General features: G+C 38.5%; 1 protein-coding gene across 7 annotated transcripts in view; it reads right to left on the bottom strand.

Annotated features, from left to right (window-relative positions):
* Positions 1–23,326, bottom strand: part of TPK1 (thiamin pyrophosphokinase 1) — a 318,753-nt gene that overhangs the window by 41,605 nt on the left and 253,822 nt on the right. For 4 of the 7 annotated variants that reach the window (XM_067291206.1, XM_067291205.1, XM_067291207.1 and 1 more), the window contains exon 7: positions 19,157–19,268. In XM_067291206.1, the coding sequence (XP_067147307.1) occupies positions 19,157–19,268 (112 nt within the window). Of the gene's footprint in view, positions 1–19,133; positions 19,269–23,326 lie in introns of all 7 variants that reach the window. The other 3 variants (XM_067291203.1, XM_067291202.1, XM_067291208.1) reach the window with 2 other exon arrangements.

Raw genomic sequence — 23,326 nt, 5'->3', positions numbered from 1 at the left:
AACAGGTCTTTATGGCTTCGTTTTTTAAAATGGCAACATTTCACTGCACCTATGTTTGCACATCCATTTACTCATTTAGGACTTAAAAATACATAACCAAACAAAACCAGGTAAGATTCTGCACAAATGGCTTGAAAAACGAGCCTCAGACCAGAACTAGGAGTGAATACAGGAATGGGCAAGCTAATCTGACTGGTAGACTCTTTTTCTGTTTTGGTAATTATTCACCACAACAAATTCAAAGATAAGAAACATCCCACTACCACCACCCCCAATCTAGGCTGTTTGAAAACAGGTAACCCCAGGAAAACATTCTCCTAACCCAAAAGAGACCAATTACAAGCACTGAAACACAGAACATACTCAAAGAACTTTTTGTATCTTTTCTATTCTAACCATGGATGGCCCCATTATTCAAATAAATTATCCTGTCTTTTGGATCTTCTACCAAGAGCTTTGGATCAAGAGCATCCGTGATGGTTTGTATCTGTTTTGGTCACTGCACGTTGTATGTGTGTTATCGGCAGCCAAGGACCAGGCAATCAGGCAGCATTACCTGCTGCTGCCCAGCCACTCGCTTTGAAGGAACGCGGTACAGTAACATACAACTAATGAGGAGCAAAGCCTGGCGCCATCTCAACCCAGTGCGTTCCAAAGTGAAATTGTGCATTGCAGAAAGCAGCACTTGCTCATCAGTTTTCAATTTAGCACCTTTCAGTTCTGCTGAGTATTCCCTGCTGACTCCCAAGCCTGCATTTCATTCAAGTTCCAGAAGAACAAGATGTATTTAGTAATTACCTAGCTGTAATAACCAATTGCTAAGTCTTTCAATAGCAGACAGAATAATGAATACGTATATGTTCCGAAACTAAAATATTCAAGGCAATGCAATTGTACTAATAATTGGCTTTGCTTTGATACAAAGTCTCATCTGATTGTATCAGATGACCTACATCTGTTACTGACACAGGAGAGTCTGATTTGCTTTTTTTGGTTGTTCAGGAAGCAATTCTCCATGGAGAAGTAATTCTTAGAACCTGAGATTCTGGAGTTCCCATGTAATTATCACTGTAATGGTCATTCCCAACCAGATTAGCAGCAGTGGAGACTAAAGTATCATCTCCAGGCTATGGCAAAAACTATATATTTGAATCATCCTCTACTAGCTCCAGCACACAAGGATCTGAAAAGGTCTTTCTCTATCCACATGGTGACTTACCATCTCTCTCCTCCTCCTTTTTTTTCTTTTTGTCTCTTTTTTGGAGAGAAAAGGCTGCACAAGTCCCAGACCCCAGTGGGGAGCAAAACTAACATCCAAAATACTTCTCTTCTGCATATGGGAAAACTTCACAATGCCATACCCTTCGTTGTATATTATTTGAATTATTTTCTGCCTTAGCTCTGCAATGTTTTAATCAAAGCATCCAACTGAAAAATGGAAGGGAGAAGGAAAAGCCCATGTAAAAAACCCAGACAGGTTTTCTTTTGTATAGTGATGGCCATAGATAGGGAAGGAAAGGATATCATCTACCTGATGTTACTTGGAGGCAAGGTGTTAAAATACCAGCACCTTTTTACAACGATGTGAAAAACACCACATTTTGCTTCCGATGAATAAATTCAATTACCTTTCTAAATTTGAGTTGAAATATTTTATGGATTTAGATGTAAACTCAAGACAAGGCAGTTCAAGACAAAACAGGATCTTGAAATTTTGCTTATTACACAACAGGCCAATGATCACAAGAATGATCAATCAAGCCGAAAATTACGACATTGGAAAGCGGCATTTCTTCCAGAATAAAATATAACCTGTCAATGTTAGATTTTGTTATTGGAATGTGCAAATACATTTCTCTCATCTTCCTTTCCTATCACCCATGTATATAAATTTTATGTAGTAGCATAAAAGCCACAAAGTTAAAATGGCTGCAGTAAGAATTGTGAAACCTTATGCTCCTGCCAGATGCTAGCATATCTGCAGCAAAATAAAGACACATTACAACCTTTAGAAAGCACCATCAAGTGGCTATTATACAGCAGTTTCACCTTTCAAGTCAGTGATGCAACATGCCAAGAAGGTACCCATGGAATATCTAATATGCAGTTTCAGTCCTAAAACTGTTTTACATAAGAACTACAACTCTAAAAGCAACACGGGCTAGACAGAAGCCTCGTTCATGACTGTCCTGCTCTATAGCATTCCCTCTGAGCCAGTAGAGATCAAATACATCAGGGAAGATATAAATGGGCTGAATCTGAAGAGAACTCAAAGTCGATTTAATTATTTTTCAAAGAGGGTGTAAGGGAAGTGGTAAAGAATTTCCACCTTTCAGCCGAGCTGCTAAGAACGTGCTTGCAGTCAGTAACCAGGGCTTAAAAAAAGTGGGGGTAACTTCTTAAGCTGTAATGACTATCATTTTCAGTTAAGTATCCTTCTACTCTTACAGCTCAAGATTTTGGATTCTCTTACAGCTGCAAACCCTTTTATACCTAGTGTATGTGTTCCACAGCCTCTGTAAGGGAATCTATAATCATACTAGCTCCATTAGAAATTCTAAATACTCAATGGAGAATAAGGAGGAAAGTCTACTTTTTCTCTGCTCGAGCCTCCATGCTTTGGGCCCATAAACCCATGTTCATTGAAACCTGTAGATCGGTGGCACCACCTTTAGAAATCACACCTAGGGCATAAGTGTTCAAGTAAAAGAGCAGAAATCTTCCTCTGGAATCTTTAAAAACAAAACCTGTTAAAATGCTGAGGCAGATTCTCAATTGCCAACTGAGTTTGACAACTTAGCAAGCTATCCAAGGCTGTATTTTACAGTGGTCCAATCCTACACTAGCAGAAAGAGCCTAGAGATTTTAAAAAAGATGTGCCAGGTGAGATGCTTTCAGCAGAGATAAACACATATTACTGCTACAGTACAGGCAGTACATTGTACTAAGGAATGCCCCCCTAAGAAGGGCATACAGTTCTAGTCCTCTGTCCAAGAAAGACTAATTTAAACTGAAATAGATGAGTCCCTAAGCTGGGCAGAGGAAAAAAAAAAACAACCTAGAAAAGGCTAAAAGGAGGAATATCATTGCTCTCTCAGGAGGAAAAGGAGCTACAGACTTTAAGGGACAAAAGAACAAAGATGCAGCCATGCTGTCATGCCAAAGATCTATTGCTATGTCCTGTCTCAGGACATTTAGGGAAGGACTATAAAGACAGGGCAATATGCAGCGGTATTTCCCTCAGCACACACTACCTCGAAGGACTGCCATGTGTAGCTTAGGGATTTCTTAAGCTGGAGGTTGTATCACTGTGTATAATGGATTGTTTTTAGTTTGTCACAGTTTTTTTCTGAACCCATTTATCTTTTGGTCCACACAACTGTAGCTCACTTGTGGGACTCATTGCTACGGATTACACAGTGGAGTCTGGCCAGGGAATACATGATGCGCTTACATGGGAGACTTGAACCGAACAGACCAAATCTCTAAAATTCCCTGTAGTCCCTGCTGGTCCCAACCCAAAATAACTTCACTCTTGGGAAAACAATTATCTCAATGACTACCTGATTATATATGTTGCTCTCACACTGACAACTAAAATTAAAGGGAAGCTAAAGTGGAGACCAACTATTACACTTGAGTTATTAGGGAATTGAATTTAACTCCATTCTTACACCTATACAACCTCTGTGTGTTCAGAGATAAATACATACAAAACAACCAACATAGGTTACGGATATATGTTATAAGAGAAAGGCAGTATTTTTAAATATAATTTCACTACCTACAAAATATTAAATGAATTTTTAGAAAAATCAAAAAAATAATTCATTTGTCCTAATTTACTTCTATTAGGATAAAAGAATGACCCCAAAACACTAGGAATCCAGTTTTTTATTAGCTTCACTTATGATTTCAAACAAGATAAATACTCTGTGACTTAGTTTCCTCAATGAAGAAAATGGGAATGTAGCATTTTCTTACCACAAAAGTTATTTCAGATTAGGTAATGCATTTACTTTTTGTAAAGTACCTATGTAGATTGCTAATGGCAGGTGCTATGCAAGTGCAATGAATTATTTCCTTATATTTCTCCACTTCCTCCTCTGCAAAGGAGGGAACTTGTCATTCTTCCTTTTATTAGTGAATGCAGCTGGGAGCTAAATACACTGGTGACTCCAACTGACTGATTTGGTAGTGTTTATGCAAGTAAACAGCAAGGAACACTAAATCAGAGCATAAACAAATCTTAGGCTAAATGTGCTGATGAAAACCTAGCACATACTAAAAATTGTATGTTCCTGAAATCAGTATTCAGTGGGTAAAGATTCCAATTTTATTTTCTGGTTTAATTTTCAAATAATTTCAGTGCTAATGCATAACAGCAGACCGCACAGGGAGAAAATACTGAAATGGTTATTTTCCCCAAATTTAGAAACCATCTGTTTTGAAGTTGTTTGGCTAAGCAAATTAGGGGACTCAGAGCCCAGCTAAGTACTTAAACACATACAGAATACCTTTTCTCCAGTGCCCAAGAAGAACATCTTTAGCTGAGCTGTTTTGCATAGGGCATCCAATTTATACCTTTTCAATTTGCTCTGGCATCTGCCTTGCTGGTGCTAGGGTAACAATCACATCAGGGTGCTCCACAAAGGTTAACGCAGACAACAGACTGGCAGCACTTTGATGTGTAAGCAAACAGGACTACCATTTCACTCGCATCTAAAAAGGTCAACAGAACAGAACCTAATTCACTTCTCTTATACAAGCACAAGGGCAGACACATGAGAAAAATGCCGGCAAGTTCACTGTCAGTTCTGCAATGCCATAGGAAAAATAACAGACAGATTTGAGCACTGCAGGTGAAGCAATGTAAAGAAACAGAGCAGGGAGCAGAGGCTGCTAATGGTCAGGGGCTTTTCTTTGGTAATATCCTGCTTATTTTTTCCTCAGTGAATAAAACAATTTATGCAGAATGAAGAGTTACCCTGTAATTTAATTACCATGGGTTATTTTTTGCATTGTATGATTCACAAGGAGCTGATATTAAACTCAAGCTGCTGCAGTAAAAATCCCTTTAAATTAATCTAGTTACCAAATGTTGTTACTGTGATTGTTAAATAATTAGCAAATGGCAGGTGACAAATCAAACAGAATTATAGCAACATTCTGATGATGTGAACTTCCATTATCCCACCCTGCTTTTCTAGGGACCTGCTTGTTTATCTTGTTTCCATCAACTTCGCATTATCTAAACAAACTTGTTCTGCCCCAAGTGGTTGTTATAATGGGGCTGTACTGTATTCATTCCCGTGGCCATCAAATACTGCATTATAGATGTCTTGCAGACCTTACTGATCTACAGGGCACAGGGAATTCACAAAGGCTGACTTTAACCTGAGGAGATAGGACGCTGGCAAGTCAAGGAGAGAGGCAGGAACCATGGGAGCACAATGTAAGAATGAAGGGAATCGGTGTCTCCTCTTCTGCTTTTAGTGGTTTGGTGGGTCTTTCCCACCCAAAGACATTGTCCAGCAGTGCTCAGTTTCCCAATGGGCAGTTTCAAGCTCTCTCCTATTAACGCTGCTTCCCAGCTGCCCTTATATTCAGGCCCTGAGCCGTAGCTGGAAGAAGCTCAGTGCTTAGCCCATTGCCATCAGTGGCAACGTTCACCAGTCATTCAGGTAACAGATCTGAGGTTACCCTACCCTACAATACCAGCTGTGCATAATCTTAAAATATTGCCATTTGAATTCATATTCGATGCATCATCATCTTGCCTACAGGCTCCATCCTTGCTGAGGAAGAAAGTGTTTACAACGGTATATAATGCTAAACATATAAAGCCATCATCAATCATTCATCAGTTACAATTACCACTTGCATCCGTTTATCTAATCATAGTCTGCAGTAACCGCCACACTTAAGCAGTTCAAAACCACTTTAAAGATGGAAATGTTGAGGATAACTGCTACATAATTACCTTCACATTTTGTAGCACTCTGCTAACTCATATTTCTGTCCCTTTTCAGGCTTAATGTATATTAAATAAAGAGGAATTATTACTTACATACACCCCCACTCACCTACACACTCACATGTACTGACTGTGACAGCGCAAGTGAAAAATGGCAGAGTAGTCTGATAAACTGTATTTAATGTGAAACTTCAGCTGTCTCAAACACTCAGCCCAGTAGTCTGTCTCTGCTGGCACTTTAAATACGCTGAATTTCACATCTAACTATTAAAAACAAGACCCCTGTCTTTTCCCTCCCCCTTCTCCTCTGCAAGATCACCTGCCAGAAGATTATCTCCTATCTTCCCCAGACTGCAGAATTCATTCTCAGCCCTCCCTTCCCATTTCTGTTCTTCAGCTCCACTAAACTGAAGCTACTAAACATTGCGTCCTGGACTAGTGACAGCTTAAAGGTCAGATAACTTTCAACCTTGAAAAGCTTGACTCAAGAGCTCGAGAGGACAGAAAAGAGTTTGTTCTGCAGTGAATATAGCAACTTAATTTGCAGAAGGATTTTGCTATATTACATAAATAATGGATCCCTGAGAGTGGAGTGACTGGTATTTGTGTGCTCTTTCACTTTTCATGTCTTTTTGTAACCTGATATCCAACTTTCTCCACCGAGCCTGAATACTAATGTTTGTTTGAAGAACGTAAAGATTTTGGAGATGAAATCCAGCTCTCCCTGCAATGCCAATACTGTGATTCCCACCAGCCAACCAGCTGAACATGGAACTGCTACTTAATGGTTTTCTCTACAGCATGTCTCTAGGTAACAACACGAGAGCACATTTTTCTTTTTTTTTTTTTCATTTCAGCTGACTCTTAATAAAGAGGACTATTTACAGGGAGGCTTTACTATAACTAATGTTCATGACAGAATCCCAGACTGATTTTTTCTTCTCCAGTCCCTTTCCTCCTTTAGCCTCCATGTTCCTGCCAGAAGGCTGTAGCACACCATGCTCTTGCTAGGAAAGGTATTTGTAGTTGCAGCATTTCTACAATTAGCTGTTCAGATCAGAAAAAATAGTTAAGGCTTGTAACAGAAAGGTGATAATGGGTGTCGTGGAGCAAGTCTGGTCTACAGACAACTGCAGGTTACAGTTAAGGCAAGTGAGCACACAAACCACCTCCCCTTTGGGTATCATGGGAAACAGACTCAGCATCTCATGAGCAACAGCTGAGAGGAGCAGGACCCACAGCCGAGCACGTCAGCAAGCATGCAGGCAGCCCCCCGGGGCTCTCCCACTGCTTGGCACGCACACTTTTCATCCTCATACTCCAATCCTGCGTGTATCTGTTAAGAAGCTTCGAATACATTCTCTGGCCACAGTGTCAGCTGTGCTCTGACAAAAAAACCCAACATACAAAGATTACAGTGCAGGGTGCACAACCTACTCTGTAGATGGCACTGTATGTTAAACAATGAATTTCTTCTCTTTCCACTCTACAGTTTCTGAGCATAATAACCCAGATGCAGCCTCTAACACAATACAAAAAAACACATTTAAAATCAGGAATCACTCCATGGTATTAACTTTCCACTCTAATTCCAGAAGACATCTCCCAGTCGCAACTAATTACATTTATCCCTCTAGTACCTGACTGCCAAGCAAGAGAGGGTGCACTGTACAAAGCCAGGGTAGTAGGCAGCCCCTACCCCAAAGAGTTAACAAGACAAACAGTAGAAGCAGCAGCACAGTATCCTAATGAGAGCTAATGATGTGTTGCCTTCCTCCTGTTGGATCCCCAGCCTGTTGTGCTACCCACTGAGTCAGCAAGTGGTGCTGTGTGCCATGGTAACTATTAATAGATACTTTTTTGGTTTTGAACTGTCTTCATTACCAGTAACTTCTGAAGGATTTGTTGAAACGTGGCATCAAAGGAGGCACAGCGCAAAATTGGTAAAGAAATGCAGGAAACAGCAGCACAAAAACAAGACTGACAAACGTGTCAGTACCCCGGAAGTTAGAGAACAGCAAAAGATAGGACAGCAAACGTCACAACAGTTGGTAAAATTCTTCTGGGGCAAATCCAGCTGCAACACTGAAGTAACTCTGGAGGTATTACCCAAGCTAATAAAAACATCCACTGACCTCAGTGTTTGTCTGAGGCATATGGGATCTAAAATTAATTGTTAGCAGGAAAACTCCCCAAAATCAAAGACAAGTCTTAAATGTTACAGGTCTGTTCTAGAACTGTATTAACATAATGGTTTGGGTAACAGAAGACAGCAGCAAAGACTAAGCAGCAGGCACAAACTCTGAAGAACCAATCAATCTTCTTATTGCATGTTGCAAATGAGCAACATAAATCTCTACACAAGCTCACAACAAAAAGCTGTCTTTCAGAGTATTGCCAGCATTGATTTGTGGCTGTCAAAAAACTGCTGCAGGCTTCTGGAATGCTACAAGGGAAACACATTAACACATCATATTTTAAAATAATTAAAAAGGAGCAATATTTAATTATTCTGGCACTACTAAGACTGGTATTGATTTTAGTATTTCATACATTCCAGCCCATGAAATAATGCGGAAAATTTTTCCTGTTCCCTAGTGAGTGCCTTGTATTGGCAGCATAAACAATTTTAATCTGGATTGAAAATCTGACTCTACATATGGGAGACAAAGCCACAGAAATGCAGCAAATTTTCAGCATTGTTAAAAGAAATAAAAAATATCCACTACAGTTGATTCATTAAATCCTGAGCGTTTTGTTCTTTTACAGCTCTGCAGAAGTGTACCATATTCTAATGCTTTTGACAATTTTAATGAAAATTTTATGATTGTTTACAAAAATCCTGTTATGTATCCAGAACCTTTTGTTTTTTTCTTCCTGATTCCTTGTACAAAATTTACTTGATGCATGGACATGATAGCTGTGTTCATAGGAAACCACATCTGCTGAACTACAGGTAAAAAAGCCACATGTGAGAAATATTTGCAAGTCATTTGTCTTACCCCATCTTCATATTTTGCCCAGACACTCAATAGTAAAATCAGGAGGAATTCATGTAAATTACTGCAGCCAATCAGCAATACATAAAAAATGTGCCAAGCTAAAAAAAGGGAGTTTTATAGCATTAGTGAGGGAGCAGAGATACTCAAATAGGAACCAGCACTGACAGCTAACCCTGGAGACTGAGATTAAAGTTACTACTACCTTATTTTACATATAGAAAAGCCATTTCAGGTACTTTTGAAGGTTATATCTCCCTCCGCAGAGTTTGACTTGTGGTAAGTACTTCTGCACATATTTAACTTTAACTTTACACACTGAATTAAAGCCCATGGAACTAGTCACATGTATGAAAATACACAGATGCCTAAATTTTCTCATGAATCAGGGGCTTAAGTTATCCTAATTTAGTGGGGAAAGGAACAGAGGCACTGCTAGCTTCTCTAATATTAAAGTCAATATTAAATTTTCCTGTTAATTTCACAAGCCCAGTATTAAGCTCTAATATTTTCATAAAACGTGAATTCTTCAACATACATTGCATATACAGACCACAGGATGACAAGGCATTTTTGTAAGAGTTTTAGAGTAACTAACTGGGGATAAACTTGGAAGAGATACTTTATTTGTATATATCAAAGCTATTCAAAAATCGTGCAGGTCATCTCAAGCTCATCTTGTTAAAACCTCTTAAATCATATAATTAATTCTTTCCATGCCAGACACACCTCATGAGAAACCCAGCTTACCCTTTTTTAAATTAAAGTTATTGCATCTATTACAGAACAACAGAATAAAACAGATCAGAAGAAGACACGGAATGATTTTGTGGGAGGAGGGTGGCTAAGCCTATACAAAGCTAACTATAACTTTACATCTTCAGGTCTCTTCTGAATTTCTCATCTGAAAATTGAAATGAAAACTAATATTTGACATGTGAAACAGCTGAAAAACTGACCATGCTTCATCTTCTACTGACTAGGCCCATCGTGCTATCTACAACATCAAAACACTTTATTACTATTAAACAATGTTTGAAAATATACCACCAGTTATAACAGAGAATGTTAAATTTTAAGCTAACATCACTTTATTTCAAAATACACTAAGGAAATACCCTGAAAAATACTGATTCATTCATGTCATAGCTTTAATTTAGAGATTAAGTTTTTAAATGCTTAATCTAGACTTATAATATAAAAGACTTCTATAATTGTGCTGAGTTTTTACTATATCAGTGCCTTATAAGGTAGAAAAACCTGACGTTTCTCTTTATAACTTTTTTTTTTGTTTGCTTTTATAAGCGAAACAAGCCGCATCTTTCTCTCCAACTCCTCTGCTTTAAATCAAGAACCATGTTCCTGATGAGCGTTCACGCAGCTGATTAGAAAATTGTCTTGCAAACAGCATCATTAAGTGACATGTCAATCAGCAGGGATCCAGGGGTATTGCTGGCACCTGTGGAAATTACAGAGTAATGCCCTACGTTTAAGAAACCTAAACGTACAATCCTGAGCTTTCTTATTGGGTAATGAGATTATAAATGCTGCATTCTAATGCTCAACAACACGAGAGTATATTTTTCACATGCTGTATTTGCAGAATATAGAAAGGAAGAGAAAATTAGTAACTGAAACAGACTTCCTAAAGAAGCTGTTATGAAGGAATCTCCATTATTGAAGCTTCTAAGACAGGAACGTTTATTCAGGTTCGTCAGGAATGATCCAGGCAGAGTTGATCCTGCTATACGAAAGCTGTAAGAAACTCAACATCCATTTCATCATTAATTACTTGAATTTATTATTTATTCTATGACATTTATATACATTTATATGACACACATAAAATATATTAAAAATATTTGACTTGTTTGAAAGGTTTCACTGGTTTTATCTATGTTTTCTTATTAAATACAAGGGAAAGCTTCAAAATGTAGACACACAGGAAACTTGGCTACCGTGTTCTGACTCGGACTTATACCGATGCAATGTGACATGCTACACAAGAGTTATCTATTAAGAGTTTCACGGACACACATTCGCTTGGATACAATCTGCATGGAAGATGACTCTTAAGGAATGCTAAAGTTGCAAAGTCATTTAAAAGTTATGAAATGCCAGACCTAAAGTTTGCCTGTGAAATTTTAATTCAAGTTCTTTAGCATTCATCCTTTAATTATACAGTCCCATTAACCAAGCAGCCCAGACTCTTTCAACGAGCAGCATTCTCTTAACAGACACACTTTGAGCCCTCATTCACCATAGGGTTATATGCTTTATTTACTGCATGGTATTTAAACTGCTTTGAATGCATGCATATTAAATTCCTCAGGGGCTTTTGTATGTTGCTCATTACAACAGAATTGATAATGGTATTGCACCTGTTAAACTGCTCCAGAGCAAAGGCACAGAGAGATTAATATCAAAAGTGGGTACTTTACATATAATGCCACAAGCCTTTTTGAGTATCCTGTGCTTTTATAGGACCAAGGCAGAGCTCTCGGGCACATCAGGGCCCATCTCCAGAGCCACGACTGAGCACTGAGGAAATGAATGTGCAACTTGCAAGTGGCTGAAGCACCAAACAGGAACTCTGCGGTGAGTAAAACTCGGGATGTTCAGCTGCCTTAACCACAAGGCCACCTTTCACGTTTCTACAGCACTTCACCGTAATCATTCCAGGGGTCTCAATTTCTGTGATGGGAGAGCTGGAGGTTGTACAGATGTGCACCGTCAACTATGGTCTCCAGATCTGCCCCCAGAGAACCCATCTCGTGCACTGAATGACGCAGGGGTCCTGAATCCAGACGCACATTACATCCTAAGACACTATTTAATTCTATCTCTCTATCTCTGGCTTTCCCTAATTTCAGAATCTTGAATTGGTAGCTGTAAGACTGCAAGCAAGAGAAACTTCTCCTTCTTGTTTTTAAATCAAATGACTAATTCCATCTTATGTTACTGGATCAATACCCTGTCGTGCGGACAGGCCTGCGTCACTTGAGCTGACCAGCTTACTGACAACAAAAGTAGGTTATCATCATTGGACAGCAGTGGAAAAGGAGAGATGAAACATTTTGCTACAGGGTAGCATGAATACTTGCTAACAGCAGAGAAATAACAAGACTGAGAAGTCTTGGCCTCAATTCAGTGATTCAAAAGCAAAAACGTCAATTGTCAACTAGAAACAACTCTGTTCTCATTTTCTCAATCTCTGTGTTCTTACCTTCCCGTATTTTGATTTATCATCTGTCCTCTCTTCTCTCCAGAACATATTTCTAGTCCCAAACATGATCTCCTCATGTCCCAGTTTTCCCTCTCTGTTTCTCCGTCTCTTTTCTTCTCCCCTCCCTGTTGCTGCCCTGATTTCCTCATGTACATGTACTGCCCGTGATAAGCCACAGTCACTTTTAGGGCAAGACACGTATTCACCTTTCAGATATATGTATTTTCCAATTCACCTGGAAACAATAGATTTGCTTAGTGACCCCTAATTGGCATGTACACCTAAAATTAATAGTTCCAAAATATCTTATTTTAGTCGATTGTTCCTGGGTGATTAATTACACATTATGGGATGCCATAAACAATTAGAGCCAAGACATAACTTTTTTTTTTTTTTTTTTAAGTGTACAACAAAAGCCAGCGGTGACATCCACTAGACTTCTGACCCTCCTGACCTTTCCAAGACTTCCTATAACTACAAGGAAAAAATCCATCTCTTCCTCTTTTCAGCAAATATCTAGTGACAAAACTTGGAAGAGAATGGGGCTGTACGCGTCCCTCAGAAGAAATGTGGGAAGTGTTTATACAGGGAGCAGTAAGCAAGGTATTGAAACACAGCAGAGGGAATAGTTAGAACTTTTTATCATTAAGGCAAAAGAACAGATCTGTGCAGAGGAAAATTTCCTCCTAGTGTCATGTTTTGGGGGAAAAGAGATCAATCACATACACCTGTATCTCCTGAAAAGTAAACAGAACTAACAGGTCCATATGCAAATTGCAAGGCAGGAGTCAATTCTTAACTGTAACTCCTGTCTACTTAAGCAACCCCCTTAAAACCTAAACAGCACATTTGTTCATTAACTGAGTCACCACAAACTAACGCATTTCTTTTTTTTCCTTTTTTCTTTTAAACTCAGGGAGACTTTAGCCAGACATGATTGATTTGTCCTCCTAGTGGTCCTTGCCCTTTTGTGGTTCTGCAGAAAACATTAGGAACTGGCAATAACTCACCACACGCCTCAGAAAGCTTTCTTGTTTTTGGAAATCTCTCAGCAATGTGACATTTACATTTATTATGGCTGATTCTGGGCATTTAAATATGAAAACAAAGTATATTTGCAAGGGATATGACAAATGAGCACTTGTACTCTGGCTAATTTTTCACTGACTTTCATTCAAGTACACCATTATGTTTCAGTTTTGCCTCTGCAATTGTCCAAGTGAGTTGATTTTTCAAAATCCGTACAGGCAGGTTGACTGATGAGAATGCCTTGAGGGTTAAATGCCTTTAGTATAAACTCAAATGTTCCCTTCTTGGACAAGTTCTGCTCCCACATCCACTGATGAAAATTCAGAGCTGCTGCTGAAATCTGTAGAATTACTTTGGTTTCACACCAATCTGTGATAGCTCTCTGGCTCCCTTCGTATCTCTCTCTTCTCCAGAAAGGTGCTCAGTGCTTACAAATCATATCCTTTAGTAGTGACAAGTTGTTTTGATTTCCACATGGTTTTAGTATTCTCACTAACCACTGCAACTGGAGAGATGAAGAGTTGTCTGCACCAAAGCTAGGCTACTTCCTACTGAACAAGCTCATCCAGCTTCGCTAAACTTACCACTGAAAGTGGTTTGAGCTACATCAGCATTAAAGTGCTTATACGAATCTTTCCATTCATGGAGCTCTACAGTAGTAATGTCTCCAAGCAGCATGACTAGATCTGGAAGAGTATGTTTGTTTGCCACTTTCTGTAGCCTTTCCAAACTGAATGCCAGGACCTTGCCACGGAAGAGCTGGAACCAAATCTCCCCCCCACTAAATCCAAGCATTCACTGAAGTCTATCAAAATGGATTCAACTCGTGACAGGGGGAACCTCAAATCCCCATCTCGGGTCCCTTCACAAAGTCTGATCAGGTCTTCAAAGTGCTGTTCAGGATAAAGTGCAAATACAGCTTTAGGGTTCGGGACAAGTGAGCTCTGTGTTCATCACTCCTTTAATGGGCACCAAATAGTCTTTTTGGTTTGAAATCATTTTATGCAATGCTAAGCAATGCCCTCACTGTTGCTTTTGGTGACCTGCAGTAGCCAGTGGGACATCAGGCTGCTACCATCAGAACATCTGCATTGTTGGAGCAGCATTTCAGCAGGCCTTGCCTTGTAATAAATGAAGTTACCCTGGAAGGCAGACAGCAGAGGTCCCGCAGGCAAATAGTTCATGAAAGGCCCAGAACAGCCAAAGCTTTGGCAACAGCAGCAACATTGCTGTCACCACACACTTCCCAGAGTCTTAGCACTGTAAAGAATAGGGAAAAGAATATATCACTGAAGCTCTAAAGATACATCCCAGTTGATGGACTGCAAAGTCTTCTATCAGTGAATAATATGAGGAGGAGAGAGAAGGAAAGGAAAGCAGAAGAGAGGGGAAGAGAGCAGAGGACAAGAGCTCAGCTACGAAGCTTTTCCCTCTCCCACTGAAAACAGTTACCCCTGCGAGTGCCACTTAGTTTGACTCAGTCAGAAGAAGCTGTTGCAGCCAGGCAAGCACATCCATGTTGAAAAAGGTTAGAGAGTGCTTACACAAACGGCTTTGCTGACAGATAGGTATCTGTCCATTTTCTTAATTTATGGCCTTTTCCAGAATGGCCCCTCACCCTCTGACAATTCTTCTAAGGGAGAATTACTTCCTTTTTGTGTTCTAGTCTCTGCATTTCTCCTACAACATTCAGACTCATTGCTTTGTAATCTTTTTGGCCATTTGCAATCCAAAGCCAATAAAATCCTAATGATGTGAAAGTATCAGGACAAACATTTCAATCCTACTAACAATGAAAACAATTTCAAAAAGATTTTGGATCCTGTTTTTCTACCTGTGAGGTTAGTAGTCAGCAGATGTTCTGCTGCAGGTAGAGGATGAAGGTCTTGCTCCTGTTGTTATTGCTATTGCCTTTTGAAGTGAAATGACAGTGGCACTCCTTTGAATGGTAGCATTTTACAGCTATTTAACTTCCAGCCTAAAGAAGCCAATTTTCATGAAAATTATTTGGAAAGCACAAACATATACACACATAAACATATATGCTGATATTTTCAGTACAGGTATGACATATAGGATATCAAAGGCCATAGGGATGAAGAGTAAATCAGCTGGCAAGAATATTTTCTACAGTAACTTCCTAGAAAAGGAAATTCTTAGTCTACTATTACCTTCCAACTTCTATGAAGAAAAGTACAGCTGATTTCTACCTTCACTCTTATTCACCTTCTATGAAAGCACTGCTGACAACCTAATGAAGAATACTGGGTAATTCTGGCATTATTGGATCTTTCTTTCTTTATTTATTAGGCATGGAAGCGGTTATCAGCAAGCAGCCAGGTGAGTCAAATCAGATAAAGCATTATATGACTCCTGTGTTGTAAATCAGATTTTAATAGAGAAAAGATTTGTATCCCTTTGGGAGTGGAAAGAATACGTTTTAATGTGTTCTGGATGTGTGCTGCACAATAGCAAGTATTGGTAAAAAATATTTTCCCTAATCAATTTTCCACTTTCTTCTCCAATTTCTTTTATCCATAAGGTGAGAAATAAAATAAATGAATGTCCTATTTGTGCCAAATACTAGCAAATAAGTAAGGTAAGGTAAGCATGCATAAAAGCATACATACATGTTGCATCCTCACATAGACACACACAAAATATTGATTTCTGCTGTATTATAAGTATAATCAAGACATCAAGTGCACTTGTTTCTCTGCTGGCAGAATAATTTATGGATTTCAGGTTTATTTAATTCAGCCACTACTCTCAACCCCAATACAGCTTCTGCCTTCAGTATTTATCCTTGTCTTTTTCTATTCAGATGCTATGAAGTCTCATGACAACACCTGTACGTTAGACAAAGATAACATTTGACTACCACTTGAAGCTTTTACACATTTTAATCAGCAGAGGAATCGAGATGTGTTCAGACAGAAATCTGTGTTAAACCTATTAGAAAGCCTGATGCAAAGCCAGCTCTTTCTTGTACTGCATGGTTATCTGCATTTTGAGTTGCTGAAAATTACTGTTTGCAAAAATGAGGGCTTCCCTCACGCCTAACGTATCATTTTTGACTGTTCAGACAGAACAGCTGAGAGCTGAAATTAATTTACAGCCAAGGCATTTAAAACAACAAATATTTTGAGGATACAGAAACTACTTTTTAAAAACAAACTTGTTATATCATATTCTATTAATTCATAGCAAACTGGAGATAGAGGCCTTCTGTGTCACATTTGGCTTGAAAATGCCATTTCTTTCATGATTTACAAACTGAAAGACAAAGTTATAAAAAAGCCATTTCATTCATGGAGGCCTACGAAGGTGTATCCTCAGAATTTCATTACCAAACAAACAGGGAAAACCCTGTCACTGCCGCCAGCAGCAGCCACGTGTCATCCAGGTCACACTTTACTGTGTTCTCATCCCCTTCCTTTCCAAGTAAGTCTTTGCTTCTCTCCATTGCAATTTGCAGGACTGACATTTTTGAAAGTAACTGCGAAACTACAAGCAGAACAGAAGTCATGAACACAATGAAAGCTAACAGCAAACTGAGGTTATCTGAAAGTAAGGCTTATAAATAAGGGAAAAAACAACCAATCAACTCGCAATTAACCCACATACTGTATTTGAAATACTCTTTTCCCTTTTGGGGTATGCAACTCTGCTTCAATTTGTTTTACTGATATCCAAACAATAACCTGACTCAGAATTTATATTTGGATGACTAAAAGTTAGCTCCAGCCACCTGGGCACAAGATGAGTTTCAGGTTGCAATGACTCTGGTGTCTTGGCTACATTAAACATCTTCACTAAAGACCAAATTATTTTTGTTGTATATGTCTGTGATGATGATGTGGAAGAATAAATAAAGGAACGATGGAGACCTGCAAGAAACATGAATCCTGAGACTCAGTGTAGCTTGTAGCAGGGTGCAGCGTAAACATCACTAAGGAAAATACTCTAAATGTCTGAGGTTTCCTTTTGAAAACAGACAGTAACAAGGACTGAGAGAAGCAGGGATGGTGTTGCCAGGTTAACATGAAATGACAGGCAGGAAACAGTCACTTCAATACTTTTTTGTCTCCCAGAATAAAAACACAAGACTGAATTAAGTGAGATAAAAATCCCAATAGATCCGTATCAGGCTATGCTTCACAGTAACCTGAAGAAGTTTATTATAGCATAATTAGAATGATAAGCACTGAAGAAACCGATTTCTCACCCCAATCCTACATATTTTTTAACACTGCGTCTCCTCACTATGTTCCCCTCAAACTGAGCACAGGCAGACTAGTAACCTCTTTCTCCCTAAGGATGTGTGGAAAACTTTGTCTAAAAAACCAAAAATCTTTTTTGTACAGGATGACAGTTTCAGCAAATGGAAGCATTCATAACTTCAGGTGTAACAAAGCCATGTAATTTGTGGTAGCAGACAGACTATCTTCAAAATTACTGTTTTTCTAATGAGTACCTTGTAATACTGATGAAATCGATGTAATTAAAAAAAAACCCTGATGTATCTGAAAGATAACTACTTTTTTTTAAACTAACCAATCAAAACCACAGGAAAGGACTGCAGCCTCTTCCACATTTTGATTCATGCAGTAGCTTTTTACAAAGTGACACAGACTTCAAAGATGTTACCTTCATTAACGTAAGGGTGGTTTGAGCTTCTTTCACCTCACTCTGCAGGTTAGAAAATTTACTGAGAAAGGGGTACTCCCTCAGTGCAACAGACCAAAAATCTCATTGCACGACAGGAGACAAGCAAATGAAGATTCAGTAACTTACTTGTCAACTGTACTTATCAGTACAAACGAATATATTTGACTCTCTTTCAAATTAAGAGTCAGTAACGCTCCCATATACAATTACATCTAGCTCTTACAATCCAGTGTAAGAGAATGAAAGCATCACTAGGCAGACAGCTCTTCAACACCCCATTTGGAAAGTCTCTCATGTCCTGAAACTAATGCCATATTTGTATCTTTTCTCATTAGTCAGCTACTGATGCCTGTCACCTACTTTACTGCACACGCTCAGATCCTCAATGGAACAAGAAACTCCACAGACCAGCGCGCATGTGCTGTGGGCCAGCACAGTGGGTGAACCTCAGCTTAATCATTAGCCAAGGGCACTGAAATGTGAGTTGTGAGGACCATGTAGCCTTTCTACACGCGATGGCTCTAGAGCCTGCCCATGTAAATCAGACTGCAAGATCAGAGCCTGTGAATTACCTTTTTGTTTCCCTCCTTTTAAGTTATAATGAATCTTTATAAAAAAAAAATCCTGTTATTTTCTTGAGTAAATACAATCTGAATGACTCAGTGTGGGAGGAGGGGGCAAGAGGGTGAAGATTATTTTAATTTTTTCTGTCAAAACCCCCTCTTTTCTCTCCAGATAAATGTCCCTGTTCTAGAGCAAATGCACTTTTCCCACTTTTAAATAAGAAAAAGAAATATTCTTGCAGAGTTGACAAATAGACAATATGTACAAAGCACTTCAGGGGAACTGAGGTAGCTTTAATAATCTGTATCACATTATTATTTGTCTGTCGTAACTTTATGGCTTATAACTAGGAGTTTAGGCACTCGCAGCTTCTCCTCCCTGGAGGGTAATGTATCAGGATGGTAATGTATCACGACCTCAACAAATGTTCTATTTAAACAGCACAATGACTCCCAAATGGCAAACACATTTCTGCCTGTGATATCTGAAGTTTAAATATAATTCACTTCTTTTTTTAAATTCATTTCTAAGAAAAAAAATGGTCTGGCAGGCATTCAGTATCATGATCCTCCTTATAAACACACAGGGCTTTCAGTACCGGTGAAGCGGTGAAAATGGGCAGTTCAGATTGTGATGTGAAAGAGCGCGGCAGTGAGGTCAAACCCACCGTTCGGGAGGCACCTGACTTACTGAGGTTCCACTTGAGGCCCGTGGTGGTCACGCTGTCACAGGCGCTCCCGATGGGGATGAGGCCACACCACTTGCCTTCCAGGCCCGTGTCCACGTGCAGCTTGTGCTTGCCCTGCAAAACAGAAGGGCCTCTATAGTCAGTACTCACCACGGACCGAAACGGCATTTGCCAACAGACTTTCCAAACAAAACAGGAAGTATTTAGATGGAGATAGGTCCAAAATTTCCCCCAAGAGCTCAGGAATATTTGACTCCGGGATTTCAGGCTGGTTGATTTTATAGAGATAGACGAGACATGTTTGGTTTTCAGACCTTAGTACTTTCAAAACAGGGCTGGTTCTGGGGTTTTCTGGAGAGAACTAGCTGTACTCATTCTTCTCTGACATCTCTTGAAGGGTCATTTTCATCAAAACTAGGCTGTTCCTTCCATTGAAATGAGGGAGTCCTGACCTACTTATTAATTTTTTACAGTCTTCTCATCTATTTGAAACAGCTGTGTTTCACTTCCTAAACAATGCCAGTTAAAAAAACCTTTGAAAAGCCATTGTTATTTTGACTACATTTGTAAAACTTTGTGTACTTTTCCAGACAGCAAAAAGAGGAGTACTTGGAGAAACTTAACTGGATTCTAGAGAAATTAACCCAAATACTTACAGTAACTGGCTTATTCTAAGACTATGACATGAAATTAAAACACATTTTTTGTAAATTCATTTTGTAACTGTTAACTTCATGTGACGGAGGGGAAGAAGCAGCTATTAGTGATGGTGGATTTGTGACTAAAGCCTTAATTAGTTGTCCTAAACCTCAGGTCAGCATCTTGCTAGATACCAGCACATGAACAGTCCCAATGAAGAGTATATCATGGAAATCCTTTACAGAATAAAAAAGCAGAATTTTAGAGTTCTGCCACAACTTGTCTTCTAAGAAACTGTTTCTTAAAACTAGCTACAAGAAAATAGCAAATAAAAGAAACAATGACAAGATCAGTGAAAGAATCATTCTCTGGTCTTTTCTAAACAGGTCATTTATTCTTTAAAACAAATGCTAGTTTCATCTGGGGGAAGGTTAAGTTTTTTTTTTTTCTCTTTTTTTTAAATCCTTGAGTATTGCTTTTATACACATCCTCTTCACCACCATAAAGGAATCAGATATGCCTATTTTACTAATCTGCTAGAAAAAAAAAGGACCCCTGAAACCCAATGCATTAACCTGAGCATTTTACTAAGCAAGGAAGGCTTATACCAAAAGAAGAAACAGTTGAATTATAAGACACAGGTAAACATCCCAAGCAGCAAATGCAGTTTCACACAAATTTTATTTTGGGAAACGTATTTAAGCTTTTTGTCTTATGCCCTATTCTCTCACATTCATTCCAAATGCCCCTGAAAATACAAAGTCACTAGTCAGAAAGCCAAAACTGGAGAGAGAATCTTACTGCCCATATGAAGTGTCTGAGGTGTTTGACAGATTCTGCTGTTAATGCCAAACGCATTATGAAAAAACAACTTCAATACATGTCATGCTCTCAGTTAACAAATGAACCTTGGAAAAGTTGTCAATTAGGGAGTATCAGGTTTTATAGCGTAAGCCTGTTTGATGGTTTGCAGAGCAACAAGAAAACCAATACAGTATCATCTATCTTCTCAAGGTGTCCAACTTCACGTGGTGATGAGCCATGTATTTCTAGAGTGGCTGTGAATGCTTGCCTGCCAAGTTCAGAGATGTAACAAATTCAGGTCTGATAACCTTTTAGCTACACAATATACCATGCTATTTCTCTCCTGCAGTGTGAAGGAAGAAGGAAAGGGAGAGAAGTAAAAGTGCTTCTCATCATGCAATTAAGAATGTTACCTATAATAAAGCAGATGATGAAGGTGCGACTGAATGAGTGGGACTGTTTGTTCTCCATCAATATAAGTACCCTTGCTGCTCAGAGCTATTCGAGGAGAGGCTCAAGCTCACTACATTCATCAATTAGTAAAGGAATATGAGGAACAGAGGTAAAAGTAACAGGCCCAACAGAGAACCTGATTAAATTCTATACTTTCAAAAACTGTACCTACTGACTATTAACTTTGCATTTCTCATTTTTTGACATTCTGGTCCAGCTTACAAGTAGGGATACAATTCAGTAAGAATTTATGAAGACATCTGTCTTTTTGTTCTTATGAAATGATACATTTAAAACAAAAAATGTCATTCATTATCAGAGTCTTGCCAATATCCATGATTTTAATCAAGAATCTTTCAATGTTTGATATTTCCCTAAAAATCCCAGTTCACGCATCCCAGTGATTACATAAGAATCTTGACCTTCTTCCCTGAAAAGATGTTTCTAGCTCTCAGCTTTTAAGAGAAATTTGAGAGCAGGAGCCCAAAGGGCTACAAAGAAGGCAGCAAGTAAGCAGGAACTATAAAATTAAAATGCAAATTATTTTTTTAAAAGCTTCTCAGGTGTTAAATCATATTCATGGCTTAGGGATTGGTTCAGTCATATTGCATAAGACAGATTTTATGACTTTTCTTTAAAAAAATCAGTAAGAGATTTTATTATTACTGGGGACAGTGGGGGAAGAAGAGGGAAACTATCATAGGAAAAAAAAAAATCAAATGACCTGTTCATTTTTGCTGAAAAGATTTAACAGACAATACATTTATACAGTAAGGCTTGGAAGTCAAACACTGCGAGTCTGCAATATGGAAAATTAGTTGCCCAGTCATATCTTCAAGTTTTCAAGCACGGACCTTTCACCAAGCAAGATGAAACTGTTATTTGCAGGAGGAAAGGAGGATCAGAGCTCTTATTAGGTATAATCTGCAAATCCAAGTATTCATCTGTTCTATGTAAATCTCTGTCATTAAATTATATACCAGTACTTAAAACATGAGACTGTTTTCAGTTTCTGCAGAAACCGAAGTTCCAAAATCAGGAATGAAAAGAAAACCAAAGTTGATTAAATAAATCCCTTCTTTCTAAGTTGTTTTGCCTTTGTAGTAGGTAGCTGAAATACTTTCACATTTTAACTTAAGAATCAAATATTACCATGTTTGAATGCTACTGGTGATAAAATAATGGCAAATAATACAGTTGCATTGATTTTTATCTTATTAAGACAGTTATCTTATTAAGACAGTTTTGAAAACATTGATCAATCGTCAGCATTGATTTTTTTCTTCATTTTGTGTCTGATGCTGGGAAATAAGATCAATTTCTAAGTTCAGCAATAAGAAGAAAATGTCAAAAGATTTTTTTTAAAGAATGTTTCATCCATAATAGGTTAATTTTTTTGTCTTGATTCTGCTTTGTGCCATAAGAAGGCATTTAAATGGTAGTGGTTAAATACATCCTCCCCCCCAACACAGTTGCTGCTGAGGAAAGACCTAAAGACAGTTGTTTTTGGTTGCATCTCTTAACTCAAATGAATAGAAGCCTGATCACCACAAACTCATATACCTAACCCTACCATATCAAAGGTTAGCAGACACTAAAATCTTCTAAAATTTTTAGTGAAAAATTTGCAAGCTGAAAAGCATATGAACAGTATATCAAGATAAAAGCTGATAGCTATTCTGCATGCACAGATACCCCAGCAGCACTTTATAAAAGTATAGAGAGTGACTTCTCCAAGTACTTTCCAGACCAACTTGAGTAAACTCATTACAATAAATAGATACATACTCTAAAATAGATATCAAAGAGCCAAAACATAATGGCATAGAGAGATAATGGGAATGGATCTTTAGTCCTGTATTCTAAACAGATCTGAAGGAATAAAAGGAGAAGTACCTGGAACCTGGCAGGTTAAAACTGGGCACAGAAGAAAGGCATGAAGCCAGTAAGAGAACATAAATGATTAAAGCAGTTAATAAGATGCTAGGGAGGAATAAGGAATTAAAATTAAGCTTTAGAAACCAAATGATAAAAGATTTAATAAACAGATCTTGGGAACTGCTAAGGGCTAGGACGTGTGAAGTGTAGCGGGGAAGCAAAAGGAAACCAGTTGCAGGATTAGAGGACAAGCAACCTTATTCTAATTTTCAGGCTGCTTGGATAGTTTGCCCAGTGTAAATACATAAGTTAAGTCATAAAAGCCTGTGATCTTCTAAGCCATTTACCTTCACCTGTTTCTGCTGTTAGATCTGGGACTATAGAGAATCTGTTACTGG

Source organism: Apteryx mantelli, chromosome 2, assembly GCF_036417845.1.
Source record: "Apteryx mantelli isolate bAptMan1 chromosome 2, bAptMan1.hap1, whole genome shotgun sequence".
NCBI lineage: Eukaryota > Metazoa > Chordata > Aves > Apterygiformes > Apterygidae > Apteryx > Apteryx mantelli.
The sequence above is the reverse complement of the archived record's forward strand: the minus strand, read 5'-3'. Positions and strand labels throughout refer to the sequence as shown.